Genomic DNA, 15,646 nt, shown 5'->3' with positions numbered 1-15,646 from the left:
CCCCTTCCCCCTGCCCGCGGGTGCAGCTACGCCCGTACCTTCTGGCACGCGTAACCTGAGATCATTCCAGGCCGTAGCGGCCACGTTTCCAGACTAGGAGCAGCAACATCCATAGGTCTCACGGCCGTGTCAGCCGACTTCAGGTACAAATCACATCTTTCCAAAGTGCCAATACTTTTAATATCAACAACGTTTCAGTGACTCCTTAAAGGCTCATCCATCTTTTTGCGATACCACGCTATTTTTACCCTGTTAAGGGGAAAGGGATCTTTTTCTTAAAGTCTTATTTAAAGGTCCCTTGAATGCCCAGGCTTTACACCCCCACATGCTACCAGTGTCTGTTTGGGAAATCATACAAAAGGATTTCAGGCTTCTTTTCTGAAGGATACAAACACAGGGGAGAACAGCACCCGTTTCTCTCCAAGTGCAGTATTGAACGTTAACGCCATTCACCACTTGTGGGTTCTGGTTTTTGCCTGGAGCTTATCCACCTAAGTATTAAGCAGGGATTCCTTTTATAAAAAGACTTACTTTGAATTGTTCTCTCACAGAAATACTCACCCAGATTTATACTGTTGTGGGGGAGCCTTGGTCCCGTCAGAATTAATAAGCAAACCCCTAACTCTGGAAACAAAAATCAGGAAACTCCGCGTACTCTGATTCCACTCACTGTCAGTTCACGTGTCATCCGCCACTCGCATCATTCTGAGAAGCACACCAATAGATCCAAAACAATTTTTCCAAGAAAATGTCAGAAATAGACCCAAGACTTTTAATATAAATAAATACACAAAAGGTTATGTGAATTTTGAAGATGAGACGAACAGAAGTATTTTATGGAGTCAGATAATCATTCATTTATGGTGAATTTCTGGCTCCCCTGGAAACAACAGAACCAACTTTTAAATTAGTCCCAAACTCAAAGAACATTGTTTTGTTTAAAGACAAATAATTTGAGAATACAAAGAAGGCACTTCACAACACACAGACATTTAAACACCCTATACAAACTACAATAAATGGCACAAGTTCCTGAACAGACATTAAAAACGTTACAACAAGATGCATATCATTAGTTTCCCATATGAAAACCACACATAAGTTTTTGGTTACTAATAGCTCCATGCTTATTTTCACATTTCTTTTACTGAGCACGATGTATCATAATAATTTGTAAACAGATAAATATTGATTTCTCTCTCAGTCATTCAAAAGTTATCTGCACAAAAGAAGTTATTTTGGCACTTCTCAACGTAGTGTCCACGTAAACATTTCTTCCTTCGACGCACGCAGCCACTACCACACCTCTGTAGCAAGCACCCTTTGGTAAACCATTCGCACGTACGCCCATCAAAATAAATAAGCACCTGAAGCGCGGTGAAATTAATATCTTAGGCTACAAAACCTTGGTTTTCTTAGGCTAAGCATCGGTTGTTTGATGATAGGTTTGTTCTCGAACAGCATCGCTTCATTTTCTGTAGTTGGAAATCTGTTCTGGTAGATTAGAGGGTATTCCTTCTGAAACTAGAAAACACAAAAACAATAATAAAATACAATATCAGGCTCCACCCGAACTCGAGCTGTGCCAGACTTGGGCATGAATCCCCTTGTATCGGCACGCAGGGTAACTCTGCAGTGACGCCCGACCAAAGCTGCGGCCCTTTGCGCTTACGAGTTCACAACCAATAAACAATGAGTCAAATTCTGTCAGGCACTTCATCTTCTGCTGAAACGAGAAAAGCTTCTTAATCTCCTTCTATTCCCAAGGATTTTTTGCTGTTGTGACCAGAATAGCGCTACGAGCAAACACCGCCCTGTTCTACCGCCTTTTTCTCTCTCCATTCGCGACACCAGCCCGCAGCTGCTCACCACGTCGATCCCCAGCCCAGTAACGCAACGCTGCTCGCCGTCCGCACGGCGCGACCCGCGTGCCACCCCCGGCGAGGCACCGCAGTCACCCACGCGAGGCCACGCGGCCCGGCCAGCGTTGCTACCTGGCCTGCCTACGCTTGGCAAGCCGTCCGTCAAGAACCACAATGACAGATGTGTTTGACCTAATCAGAAGCTAAGATTCAGCAGACCTTGAAGGTATCCTCTCAGGAAAGCGAACCAAGGGAGTTTTTTTTCAAGCCCTGCAGATAGGCGACTCAACAAAAATATTTGTCTTCAGAGACGTGTTTCTGACATTTTGCCCGTTTCCTATGCAAGGGCTCAGGAAGGAATAACTGCACGCACATCTACACACCAGCCAAACTTCCTGCTGGTTGACTCAGCCTAGGGAAAATGACACCATTTGTAACTTTTGGTGTTGATGCAAGCTGGACCTAACCCTCCAGTAAATGCCTTGTACTTGGCTTTCCCCAATTCAAAGTATCAAAACTGAATAATCGCTCCAACAAGTTGTGATTTGTCACACCACGAGCTATCCCAGCACCAATGGCAAGACTATAATGACACGGCTCTATGGATTTTAAAAATAAACCTTGCTAACATGTGGCCCTTACAGGACAAGCTCCTTCCAGATTTTGGTGGGAACTCATCAAAAATTTAAGCATGTACTTCAAGTTTTACCACTGGAGGATTTTAGCTTATTTCCTTCCTCCCCACTTCACCTGCTGAAAGTGCTGCTGTGTATTACTTCTGACTGCATATTTAATCCAAACTGTAATCGACTGTAATTAACTACTCTTTTTCACATGCAGGGAGTTTTATTGAACTCGATCAAGAGTCCAGCCTTCATTTTTACAGGACCAGAAATCTTCCACACCACACATGAAAGTTGGAGTTGCAGAAGCTGGGGGAGGAGCACCAAAGAGAAAGAAATGTGCTCGCTCTGAAAAGCTGCTTTTTCAAATTTGAGTCACAAGACTCGCTTAGGAGATTCTAGGACAAGTACAATACTATTCAACGGGTCAGAAATCCTTGCCAAAGGTTTTCCAAAACAATCCTCCAGTATTAAATCCCGCCAGAATTGCCGTATTGTAGCTTTAGTGTTAGGCAATATGTTAGCAGGCCATAGAAGGGCCAGATAATCTTGAGCAATATACACGTTACAAAACACAAACCAAGTCCACAGAATAGCACGTTTCAGAACTGTGAACGGATAGAGCTCGACCTGTGTCCAGTGCTGGGCTCCCCAGTTCAAGAAAGATGAAGAGCTACTGGAGAGAGTCCAGCGGAGGGCTACAAGGATGATGAGGGGACTGGAACATCTCCCCTACGAGGAGAGGCTGAGGGAGCTGGGCTTGTTCAGCCTGGAGAAGAGAAGGCTGAGAGGGGACCTTATAAATGCCTACAAATATCTGAAGGGTGGCGGTCAGGAGGATGGGGCCAGACTCTTTCCAGTGGTGCCCAGTGACAGGACAAGGGGCAATGGGCACAAACTGAGGCACAGGAAGTTCCGTCTGAACATGAGGAAGAACTTCTTCCCTCTGAGGGTGACGGAGCCCTGGCCCAGGCTGCCCAGGGAGGCTGTGGAGTCTCCTTCTCTGGAGATATTCAAGACCCGCCTGGACAAGGTCCTGTGCAGCCTGCTCTGGGTGACCCTGCTTGGGCAGGAGGGTTGGACTAGATGACCCACAGAGGTCCCTTCCAACACCTACTATTCTGTGACCTCTCAAAGCAAAAGAAAAAACACCCCAAAACCCACTGCTTTTATCGCTTATTGATTTCGAGCCCATCTATAGCATTGCAATGGTAAACTTGCACAGCCAGCGCACCACAAGCAACCACGCTGTAATTCTCTCGCATGTTACGTCATGGAGAGCAGGATCTTGGAATCATTTTATACTGGTTTTAAATCATTGTTTGAACACCACTGCTGCCAGACAGTGTCAAAGGCTGTATTAGACACTGTCTTTAAAACCCCAATCAGAGCATGCACTCAAACCCCATTAAACAGCTCCCTGCTACAAGAGCAGCATTTCTCTGTGCTGTCTGCTCTTGCTCTGTCCCGGGGTCTACTGACAGACCCTTCCCTCCCAAAGGCGTTTATCAGAAGTAGACAACATGTTCACCAAGTTTCTTACCTGTTTTAACTTTTTCTTTTTGTCTTTCACAGACAAGTTCTTATCTTTGATAATGTTCTCCAAGAGCTCTGCCACCGCAGCTTGAGAGGTAGAAACCTTTTGTTCCTCAAACTCCTGAGGAGTTATTTGTTTGCAGTATGAATACGTTGGCAATATGGCACAAATTTCTTCCTCTGGATATTTGAACTGAAACCAAAGTTGAACAAGAGGTCTACATACACTCCAATGATTACGTGCTATTTCAGCAAGCAGCTACCTAACAACCGCCGCAGAGCACTAACTTACAGTGACACCACCAGCTGCAGTACATTATGATGTTGCTAATATCTATGATTGCACCAATATTTTAATAACAGTTTGCATTCAGCATACAGCAGTTTTATTTGCAGTTTTCCCATCCCACCTTCAGAAGTAACAAACACTCTGCAATCAGCAAACGACCCTAAACGTCTGTCACGCCACCAACCTGAGCCATCTTCACGCATTCTATGTGATCTCGCACTGCGACCTGCAGGTAAGTTGGTACTTTAAATATTTCGTGCTGATGGTCCATTAGAAACGAAACTAATCGTGTAGAAAGCAGCTCATCGAGATCCACCTCTTCTGCACAGCACAGCACGCATCGAGAAAAAGTCTGTATCATCTGGAAGAGTTTAGCACATCGTTAGTACGCGCAGTCGAGGGATTTGCCTGCCTTCCCGTCAGCACAGTGAGTTCTCCAGTGCCAGCTCTCATTGCAATCTCCCTTGCCTGCACCACTGGCCAAGAGAGGACAAAAAACTGATTGTAACTTTATCCTTATCTGAAATAAAGCAACTTCTTGGAGGGTTAGACTCATACTTTTTTGAATTGAACAGTACTTTCAATTAAGAAATACATATTTTGAAGAGGTAATAATAAGAAAAAGCCTTCCCCTGTAGAAAAGCGTACATCTTCAATTGGCCATCTTACGTGAGATGATAAAAAGACCTGCAGAGCCAACCTAACCAAGAGCTAATGCACACCAAGATCCAGTTTTAAGTAGCCTTAAAAAACATTTTTACAGCTTTCATATTTGCAGCTTTTAGTAGGCATGTTTTAAATTGGCATGTGCAGGTATTCTGTTGTTTTGGCTAATCTTTAAAAAAAAAAAAAACCCAACAAAAATCTTTAGTCATTCCAACAAAAGCTTAAATTCAGACCTTGAAGCTAGTCCATAAACTCAGTAGGCAGAAAATTTACTTCTTTGGAATTGTTTTTGTCATAGCTTCACATACACAAACGTTTAGCCCAAGAAAGGTCTTCTGCAGACAATTCACAAACACCTTTTAAGTTGAATGGCAGTTGGAGGAGAAATCAGACTAAACAATCATTTGCCTTTTTAAGAACTTATTTCCCTTCTCCTCCCAAAGCAAACAAAAGCAACAACAATATTTGAAGTGTATTAGGATGCAGACAAGAAAGTGCTTGCTTCAAGTCAGACTTTTGTAAATATTCTGGAGATGAAAAATCTGCCCATTAATCACTATTTAATTGCAATGAGACAAGAACCTCAAGTCTGGAACGCTGCTCGTGTTCTCAGCATTACTTTAGCCGTATTCTTAAAACAACGGACTGGCCGCGCTGACGACTCCCTTACCAACGAACGCGTGCCCATCGCATCGTGCAGTCGCGGCATATCAACGTTCTCACTGATCCGAGAGATCATGCGCATCAAGAGCTGAATCTTTCTGCGATTTGGTGGTGGAAGCAACAAACAACTTATCTGCAGCGCTTCTACAGCAATTCTTTCTAAATGAGGCTGAAGGAGATCTACAAGTTAATTGTAAAGACAGCTGTCATTAGATTTGAACCAACTTTCAGAATATTTTTCTCACGGTGCAAGAAATTTCATTTTTTCAGTGACAATAATCTATTTTTCATAGAGATCAGCTGTAGCATGGTAGACAACATTATGCAGCCGTTCTTTGTGTGGTCATCTTCAACTTACTTCACTGTGATAAACTGCTGGCACAATTAAGACCATAATAAAATTAAGAAATGACACTAATATTATTCCTGGAAGTATTTCCAGAAAATATGTATCAAAGACCAGAAAAGGACACCTCCTCCAACAGGCAGGTGTGTGCAGATTCCCTGCCTCACTCTTAGGCAGCGGCTAGGTAAGAATTACTTATAACTTACCTGAACAGAAAGGTCAATTACCGACGCATCAAGTTTAAGACTCCAAAGATACTACACACTACTACTTGTTAGTGGGGGTTTGAAAGGCTCCCTTTAGACAGTGCAATGTAGCAACCAAATTTTTTTTTTTTAAACCCACAGATGATGTTTTGTGTGTATCAAAAAACCTAGCAACAGTGCCAAAGATTAGGGAAGCAGGGATTAGTTGGACAACGCAATAAGCTAATACAACATGCTTTAGAAAGCCGTCTTACTTTGCGTGCCAGTCAACATACAAGCAGAGTGAGTGAAAGAGAATTCTGAGAGTTCTATGGTGCTTTCGCAGAGTCTCTTTTTGGCGGTGATATTGGAAACCTCAGTCCTGCTGTCCAGTGAAGCAGTCACACCAGAGGTATTTGGTTTTCCTTGCCCACCAAGCTGGGACTTTGGCTTTACTGTGATTTCAGCAACTGGTATATTAATGCTAGCACAACTTCTGGAGCTCCTCCTGCCAAGTAAACTCAGAGACCTGCTTATTTGCTTTGACCTGCGATTTTCATTGAACAGCTCTTGATGCTGAAGAGTCGAGGCAGACACTCTCTTGATACCACAGGTTTGTTTTTGACATGTGTTAGCAAAACCAAGCTCCAATACAGAATTAGCTTTATGCTCACACGAGAGAGATTGTTTTCCATTTCTTGTGCCCAGGATGGTGTTCACATCACTTTGCCTGAGGGAATCACATTCTCCCTTACCACACACACTCGAGGCAGCACCTCCAATTCTTTCCAGAGAGTAACATCTTGTCCTGAATTTTAGAGGTGGATCTTGTTCATTCCTGAAACCTGAAAGATTTTGACAACTTCCTCCTACTAGATTATCAGCACTGCCTTGTTTACATGTCAGATTATATTGCTGCAATTTCTTTGCACGTTGGTTTTGAATAGTTAGCTCTTCTGAAGACTTCCTGGAAGCTTCATATTCTTTCCTTTTTTTGTCAGGCTCTTTGTGAAGTAGGCTTAGAAGCAGACATTCAGTTGACTTGAAAGAGTTCAAGTGTAGAGTTTTTGAAGGTTGTGGGTCACATTTCTCATCTTGGACAGAATGTTTTCCACTGCATATATCTGGAATTGTGATGTAGCCACACATAACTATCAGAAAATGAAATATAAGTTAAGATGCAAGTGGTATGAAAATGAACAAGTTCAGAAAGAAAGCTGCTAATCAAACAGAGAAGACAACAAATATAAGACACTATTTTTCAGTTGACTCTGTTAGTAAAACCTAAGAAAAAATTAGCTCAGTCCAAAAGCAATCCAACAAGATAACTGCAACCAACATGCAAGAATAAAGAAGGTAACACGCTGCAATAGTGAGGAGCAGACAGAACGAGCACACATTTTTAAACTGTGGTTATTGCATATTTAGAATGCTAGCTCAGACAGCAATTTATAGAGGATATTATAAGACAGAACTGCATTTCAATTAATACTGTAATACAGAATGACAGCATTGATGATCTTCCTCAGATTCAAGCTGCCTTACAGATTAGAGGGTCAAGGTCTGCTTTGAATTACAGATTTGTTCCCCAGTTGATATAAACTTACAGCTTGCACTGATTATTTCTAAATTCATACATACCTAAAATGTTAACAAAAAGTTCATAGTATTCAAAAGTAAGTAATGGTTCAGGGAGATTGAGAAAGTAATCAGCAACCGTTCTGAATACATCCCGTTCAAACCCACTGTAAGTTGGTTGGCTCATGTCATTATTTCTAGGCCCTAAAAAGAGGTGAAGAAAGAAAATTCACAGAGGTATTTACTCTCACAATTCCATTATAAAACAAAAATAATTAAAAAAACCCCAACATCAGTTTGTTCTTATAGGAATGACTGTTTCACAGGAAAAGGATCACATTGGCAACATACAAATATTTTGTTTAGTTCAGCACTGTACCACTTGTAAGCAAAAATAGTATAAAATATCCTATATAGCCACTGAGGAGCCGTGCTCAATTTCAACAAGCTGTTCAGCACTAAGAAAATAAATGAAAAAGCATTTACGCCTTTTATAGATTCCTCAGCAAAATAATCACAAACGTCTAGCATCTTCCTTCCTTCACAGAATCACAGAGTGTTCGGGGTTGGCAGGGACCTCTGTGGGTCACCCAGCCCAACCCCCTGCCCAAGCAGGGTCACCCAGAGCCGGCTGCACAGGACCTTGTCCAGGTGGGTCTGGAATATCTCCAGAGAAGGAGACTCCACAGCCTCCCTGGGCAACCTGTTCCAATGCTCCATCAAAGATGGGCACAAAGACCCCTGTTGTAGCATAGTAGCATCCCCCTGCAGAAAGGCAGGATTAATTAGGCTCAGTTCAGATCTGCTCTAATCTGGCTCTGCTGCTTTCAAGCCCAAAGCTCACACTGCACCATGGTTCTCCTGCCAGCCAGCCAGCCATGTCAAAGTTACCTCAGAGTTACTTCTTTTCCTTCTTGACCCATAAATACAGCCTGTTGCTGTACCAGAGAAGACTGAATCTGCCTGGACCAAATTCAGGGAAGTGCTGCCAGTGCTCATTCCCTTTCTACAGATCTTTTGCATGAAACCCAAGCTCAAACGACTGCTGGACGTATCCCTGTGCCTACCTTTCCCATGTGATGCCCTGCAAACGAGGCCACCGGGATGCTGCAAGAGAGAATGAGATGGGGCAATTCAGCAACCCTCATCTCTGTTTCTCAGCTCAGAGATGCCAGAATGAAATCCACTGGCAGTGTGACCTGACAATTCTTTTAAATTGAAATCAAGACTCAGAATAGATGAACACTTCTGGCAGATCATTCACTGACTGAAAGACAGGGTCAGCCCATCACACAATAGATGTGAAATAACTCAGCTAAACCATTGGGAAATCCCAATTTAACAGGAAAAAAAGACCATAATATTACTTAAGCTTTTAATATCTACTTCATTTAACCACAGAAAGCTCTGTGAAATAACAAGTATCCCTGGGATTCTTCCTTTCCAAACTACAGGAATCCCAGTCCTCCCACAAGCAGCTCTAGCTTCCAGCTCAAGCAGCTCTTGCTATGACCAGCTCCGAGGAACGTGCTGAGAAGCCAGACAATCTACACGCTGCTTCACGCACAAGGCAGAGCTGGTCAGTGTCCTTTCCTTTTGTAGGGACTGCCTCTTCTCAACTCCTCTATTCAGATGGTTCACCAAGAGAAAGTTTTGTTCACCATTACTCCCACAGTGGATCTTTTCTTCACAAGTGGACAGATAAACAATCCAACAATTCAAGAGATCTGGTTAGTAAACCTTGACCACGTGGCTACAGACAAGAAAAAGAATGAATGAAAGGTGTTCTGGTACAAGTAAAATTTGACGTTGTGTAGATCTTTTAACCCTAACATTATCATGCTCCACTGAACTCCTACAACTGAAATAAGCTACCTCGCAAAGCCAGTTGTAATGAATTAGGAGATGGCAGTTTTAAGAACACACAGAACCTAGGAAAATTTAATTTTTGAAATGATCAAACTTTGTAATCATAATCCCATTACCACACACTACATTAAAAATACAGTTGAGCAGTATTCCCACTGCAAGTCTGAGTATTTTTAGTTTCCACTGTGCAAAGTAACTGCTGCCTCAATCATTCGGTTACAGTATAGCTAGCAGATGCAGAGACAGACTCTCCACTTGAACCAATTCAAATCAGAAATCGAGAATTCAAAAGACCAGAAAGCTTGCGTGCAGTTTTTGACTCATGAATGCAAAGACCTATTAGTTCTAAATACAGGACTGATGTGGGAATTAAGGTATTGAAACGCTCAAAGACCAGTGTTAAGCTGTATTTTCCATTTCGATTTAAAGCCACTCACCAAGCTCTTCCCTGTCCTGCTTTTCCTAACAGCACTCTTCATGTAAGAGGCTCTATGTATTTGGGAATGTGACTGAAGATAAAGGGTCATGTTGAATAAAAGACAAAGGGTCATTTTCACAAGAGCATATGCTGCAAACTGAACTTCTGAAGGCACACTAACCCTGCATGGACCCCTGCCGCAGTTCCACTGAGCAATTAGACATCTATGCAGATACATAAACACGCACCATCCAACCCCGTTATAGCTAGTGTAGCTTTGAGGGGAGCTAATGAAGGAGCTTGCCAGTAATAGGGGCCAGAGTTAAATAGCAGGGCAAGCACACATGAAAAGAGCTCATCACCTCGGATGAGGCACTCATCTAACTCTAGCATGCCTCGTTAGCCATTTAAAGAGGCAGATTTATCAAACAAAAAAAGAAAAGAAAAAAAAAGTCAGTCCAATTGTGCTCTGCTGCTCCGGAATCTTTTCAAAGCCTGCTTCATAAAGATGTGAAGTCATGATCTATATGTGTTTGTAACAATTTCAAACACATCTGACAAAGTAAGCCTCAAAGACAGTTAGATTCTGTGAAGTTTCATAAAAATCAATGGCACTGTAAAGGAGAAAGACGACCAGTACCACACAGGTCTGCTACAGCACATGCTGAAGAACAAAACCGCTCATTTATCACCAAGAGAATCCACATCAGACTGAGCCATTAAAAAACAAACCTCATTAGGGTCACTGTGAAAGTACTTTTTTTTTTTCCGCCCCAACGTGTGAAAACCTGTGTTAATCGTACAACTCCACAGTAAATACTTTCCCGGTAGTTCCAAGGCAGCTGCTCCAGCACACATAACACTGATGCCTCAGGTAACTGATTCTTCTTTTCTGAAGTTGAAGATTTAACATCATGCCTGTCTAAATTTTACATTTAAGCAAATACCCAAAGAAAACTAAACAGAAACGTTAAGTTTTCTATGAATGGTAACCACTTTCAGTTCTGCTACTTGGTATTTCATACACTAATACCAAAACAAGGGATGACTGCACACTGGCTCTCAGTCCACAGATAATGAAAATGGTCTTTTTTGGGGCAACAGCTTCTGCCCATTCACTCAAGTTTTCTCCCTGCCTGCCTCTTTGTTAACAGGAATTATTTTTGTAAAAAACAGCCCTTCACTTTTTCATGGCCTCGGACAGAATGCTTCCACTGAAAGCTTACAGATTTTAATTCTTTCTCCTGTACATTTCATGGATTGAGGAACACTGAAGCCCGCCCCTCTTCTTCCACTAATTTAATCTGTTTACGTTGCCAAAAATTCATACGCAGAATCAGACAATGCAACCTAAAAGCAGGATAACTACCTAGATGGCTAAAGGAAGAATATCTTGATTACCTGACATACATCATCTTCAGCATGCATTAACTCTTTTAGGTTACATTTCTGTGCAATAATTTGATAATGACTGCTTTCATTGCTTCTCAACATATCAAGGCACTTAGATATTTGAATTTCCAAAATGAAACACCGCAATTGATCTTCATGTGCAAGTATATTCCATTTTGAACTCTCAAAATAGGTTTCTGGAACTGAAAAGCTCTTCAGTGACTTACAGTATGCGAGGCATTTCATAGCTGACAACACCCAGTGAGGGAGGTCTTCTAAAATAAACAAACAAGTACATTATTTATACACAACCCAACCACTTGATAACTAATACAAATAATGGTACACATGTATTCGATAACACCTCAAATAGAAAAGATCAAATTTAAAACTAATTTTGAAAATTGCTACACTTGTAATGCTTCCAGACAGATATACTGAACTGTGTTCTAGTTTGGGAAAAAAAGTGTAAAGGACAGACTATAAAACAGATTAATTATTATTTAATGTTTGTTGCAATTACACCACACAGAAGCTTTAAGCAAAACCAGAAAAAAAAAAGAAATCTTACCTGATTTGTTCTGCAAAATAACAACACCGTGTTTGCTTGTGTTAGTCATATTGTATATGACGTACTCAGGAACTATCTGTGTTGGCTGCAAAACTTCTTCCAAAGACGGGAGCCCTAAAATGGTTTGCAGACTGTGGGGAGGAAAAGAGCAGATCTTGTCTAAAAGGTATGCTAGTAATAAATGAAAACAGGTTCTTTCCATATCTCTTCAAACAAAAGGTACTCGATAAGCTAGTCTGGTGTTTAATAAATTCTCATTTCCAGAAGGACAATTTGAGGACGCGCTTTTTCCTGGGACAAACACCAAAAACCAGTAAGATAGAGCATCTGTGGTACTTAAAATATACTTGAACACCAGCAATAATAAATTTCAATAAGTTTTTTAAATGCAACAATTTAATGTCAATACATTAGAAAAGAATAATTAATAAAAGCATTCAACTTAAAATATAATTTTAAAAATTTTAAAAAAATTTGCAAGGCAAAAGCTTGATTGGGGCCATTACATACACAAAGCACATCCACGAAAAGGTGATTTTTATAATGTATTACTTACTGTAGTAGAATGATATTTCTCCAAGTTTCTTGCACATATTCCTGGCTTATTTCCTTCCTATGCAGTGTGTCTTCCTTGTTTTCCTCTATTATATCTGGTTTAATTTTTTCTAGGTTTTCCTGCAAATGAGTGGTTTATACCATAAGATAAATAAGCCTCTTAAAATAATTCAAAATGGAAGTAAAAATTGTTCTCAGAAGCATAGGGCATTCTGCAGAACATTACATTCCAAAACAGGATCCAGGGAGTAACCTTAACATTCTCAGCACTGAAAGGTAAGCAAAAGAGGATACTATGAAAAAGACTTGATCAACTCAGAAGTCAGAAATTTAAAACGTAGAAACACATCAAATCCAAATGTATTAGTAAGCAAAGTATTCTCCTTTAGGATCACAATCTAAATTCTGAAAGTATGCACACACGCACAAATCCCAAAAGAACAAAGGGCCAAGCTCTCACATTCAGTATCTTTCAAAAAGTAAGCAGAACAGTCAAATAATTTGTGCCTTTTATTTGTCCTAGGCAAAAACAGGGACATACTGTCCAGATCATTTCTTGAACTCCACCTTCCAGCCCTCCCAATACTTTCAAATACTGCAGCAGGGATAATTCTGCACTGAAGGAGACAAAACAAACAAGAGAACCCAAAAGAAAACAAAAAACTTCCCACACTGATGACATTAGATGTTCAATTGCTTACAGGTATACGGGCAATAAAAACTCTATGTAATCTCAGATCATAGTGATGCAAAATTAGCCCTATGCTGTGATGGGAGCGTGTGTGAAATGACCTTTCTTTCTGATTCAGTAACATGGCTGCATTAATAACACTCTACCCCCTCCTCTTCCCAAAAAACTATTGCCAGTAAGTTTAGAAGAAACAGCTTCATACAGGCTTAACAGTGTACTTAATTTCTTCTGTCAAACGCGTAATCCCTTTCACGTGCTGCCAGCGTTTCAAAAATGCCATGTTACAGTCACAGCTGTGATTTTACATGTATGTATTTTGTTTGAATAATTACAGGTTATTTAATAAAATCTCTTTTTGCACATGCAAGAAAAGAAACAGCACACATCACCAAGACACTTTGTTATAAAGCATAGCTGTATCTTTCTATTACAGCTATAGCAACGTTCTGTTTCACTGTCTAGAAGAACTCACCAATTTATTTCTTCAGCTAGAAGAGGACACAACAGAACAGTGTCACTAAAAGATGATTGCTTCTAGTTTTATTTTTCTAAAGAATAAAGAAAATACACGACAATTGCAATTATGTAAGAAACATAAGTAATTACCAGAGACTGTAGTAACTCATGTTTTTTAACAGTTCTCCTGGCTAAATGCGGCAGTTTAAAAAGTCTTTCTCTGTCTCTAGAGAAGTTTTCCAAGTTTTCTTTTGGTGGACATAGGCTTGGTAGAGGTTTAACTGGAGATGTTGAAGGAAATCTGTAATGAATAGGAGAGATCTTCAATACATTTAGAATAGATTAAAAATGAGGTTGTGGATTCTGCTTCTCTGGAGATATTCCAGCCCCGCCTGGACAAGGTCCTGTGCAGCCTGCTGTGGGTGACCCTGCTTCAGCAGGAGGGTTGGACTAGATGACCCACAGTGGTCCCTTCCAACCCCTACTATTCTGTGATTCTGTAACCAAAACCATATCCCATCAGCATGATTCCATAAGATTCTGAAAAGATTCAGGAAATTAAGAAGAAAAATGCTGAAACTTTCTCTTTAGAACACTGTTTAACATTATCATACTATAAATTAGCCTTGGGCTACTTGATTCCAAAGTCAAGTTGAAGATACTCAGCTGTTTATACAGCACTAAAGCAGACGAGGGTCATTAATACCTTTAATTTAAGAACTTAGACTCTTTCCCACTTAGACTTCCTGTAAAACGTACAGGAGAAGTAAACAGAGAACTGGTAGCACAGCACAGGGCTACTACCATAAATTCTCCTTGGCTCCCCTCCAAAGCCCTTGAGGGTGGCACGCATGCCAGTGAAAAACTTGGCTAAACAAAAGCACCGAAACCGCCCTGAGCGCTCAGTCTATACTGCAAGCCAGCGTAAAGCAAAAGAGTGAGCGGAGCAATATGGTGTTAATAATTATGTTTTGGCCCAACTGCTCAACCCAAAGCAAGACGTTTTTGGGAATCTGAGCATGAAGATATTTAAATAAAGTTCTCAACCTGAAGAGCTCTGTTAACGCCTTCATTTCGGTACCTGTATAGTGCACCGTTGTCTTCTAGATTTTCAGATCCCCATCTCCCTTTTATATCTTCAATTACATGATTCTTGAGAAACTTTCTCAATAACTGGACAGTCTGCTGCCTCGTGACTTCAGGACCAAAGCTACTGCTGCTCCTTAACACTCCGTGGAGCCAGTCCACAGCTTCCGAGGCAGTGAAACAGCTCCCGTGTTTCTTGAAGTGTTGTCTGTGTTTCCGTAACGGCATGCCTGCTCGGAAATACTTGGTGATTTCGTTCCACTGCGGGAGAAACAGAACAGCGAGGGATGTCAGGTTAAAGCCTGAGGTTGGACATTGTAAGTATCAATGAAAAAAAATGTTATATTAATAAGCATGTAAGTCAAATCCCAACATTAACAGCAACAAGTACAGATGGTTATACTAAGTGGCTCCTCTCACCCGGGCACAGCCCGGCTCCCCTCACCCACAGAACCACAGAACGTTAGGGGTTGGCAGGGCCCTCTGTGGGTCACCCAGTCCAACCCCCTGCCCAAGCAGGGTCACCCAGAGCAGGGGGCACAGCACCGCGGCCAGGCGGGGCTGGAATATCTCCAGAGAAGGAGACTCCACAGCCCCTCTGGGCAGCCTGGGCCAGGGCTCCCCTCACCCGGCCGCGGCCCGGCCCCCCTCACCCGGCCGCGGCCCGGCTCTCCAGGCGCTCCGGGCACGGCCGGGCTTCACCTGAGGCGCGGCCGGGAGGCCGAGGCAGCCGCCGACCTCCCTCCTGCTCCCCCGGGCCCGCCGCGCCGCCCTCACCAGCCGGGTGGCGCGGTAGGGCCCCGGGGCGGCCGGCCGGCCCGCCATGTCGCGCGCCGCAGCCCAACGGCCGCCCCCGCCGT

General features: G+C 42.1%; 1 protein-coding gene across 4 annotated transcripts; it reads right to left on the bottom strand.

Moving 5' to 3' along the window:
* Positions 1-769: 769 nt before the first annotated feature.
* Positions 770-15,637, bottom strand: DEPDC1 (DEP domain containing 1). Of its 4 annotated transcripts, none has more exons than XM_075424022.1 (12): positions 15,564-15,637; positions 14,782-15,047; positions 13,851-14,001; positions 12,555-12,673; positions 11,999-12,129; positions 11,655-11,702; positions 7,812-7,952; positions 6,446-7,321; positions 5,647-5,819; positions 4,495-4,671; positions 4,029-4,214; positions 770-1,524 (listed from the first exon to the last, which is right to left on the bottom strand). In XM_075424022.1, the coding sequence occupies exons 1-12, from the start codon at positions 15,609-15,611 to the stop codon at positions 1,384-1,386; spliced, it is 2,457 nt and encodes an 818-aa protein (XP_075280137.1). In that variant the 5' UTR covers positions 15,612-15,637; the 3' UTR covers positions 770-1,383. The 4 variants fall into 4 exon arrangements, with proteins under 4 accessions (XP_075280137.1, XP_075280138.1, XP_075280139.1 ...); XM_075424023.1 differs by having other exon boundaries at positions 6,446-7,294; XM_075424024.1 differs by lacking the exon at positions 15,564-15,637 and adding an exon at positions 15,489-15,536.
* Between the last annotated feature and the right edge of the window lie 9 nt (positions 15,638-15,646).

This window comes from Opisthocomus hoazin, chromosome 6 (assembly GCF_030867145.1).
Source record: "Opisthocomus hoazin isolate bOpiHoa1 chromosome 6, bOpiHoa1.hap1, whole genome shotgun sequence".
In the NCBI taxonomy this organism is placed as follows: Eukaryota; Metazoa; Chordata; class Aves; order Opisthocomiformes; family Opisthocomidae; genus Opisthocomus; species Opisthocomus hoazin.
This window is presented reverse-complemented; position numbering and strand designations above follow the sequence as displayed.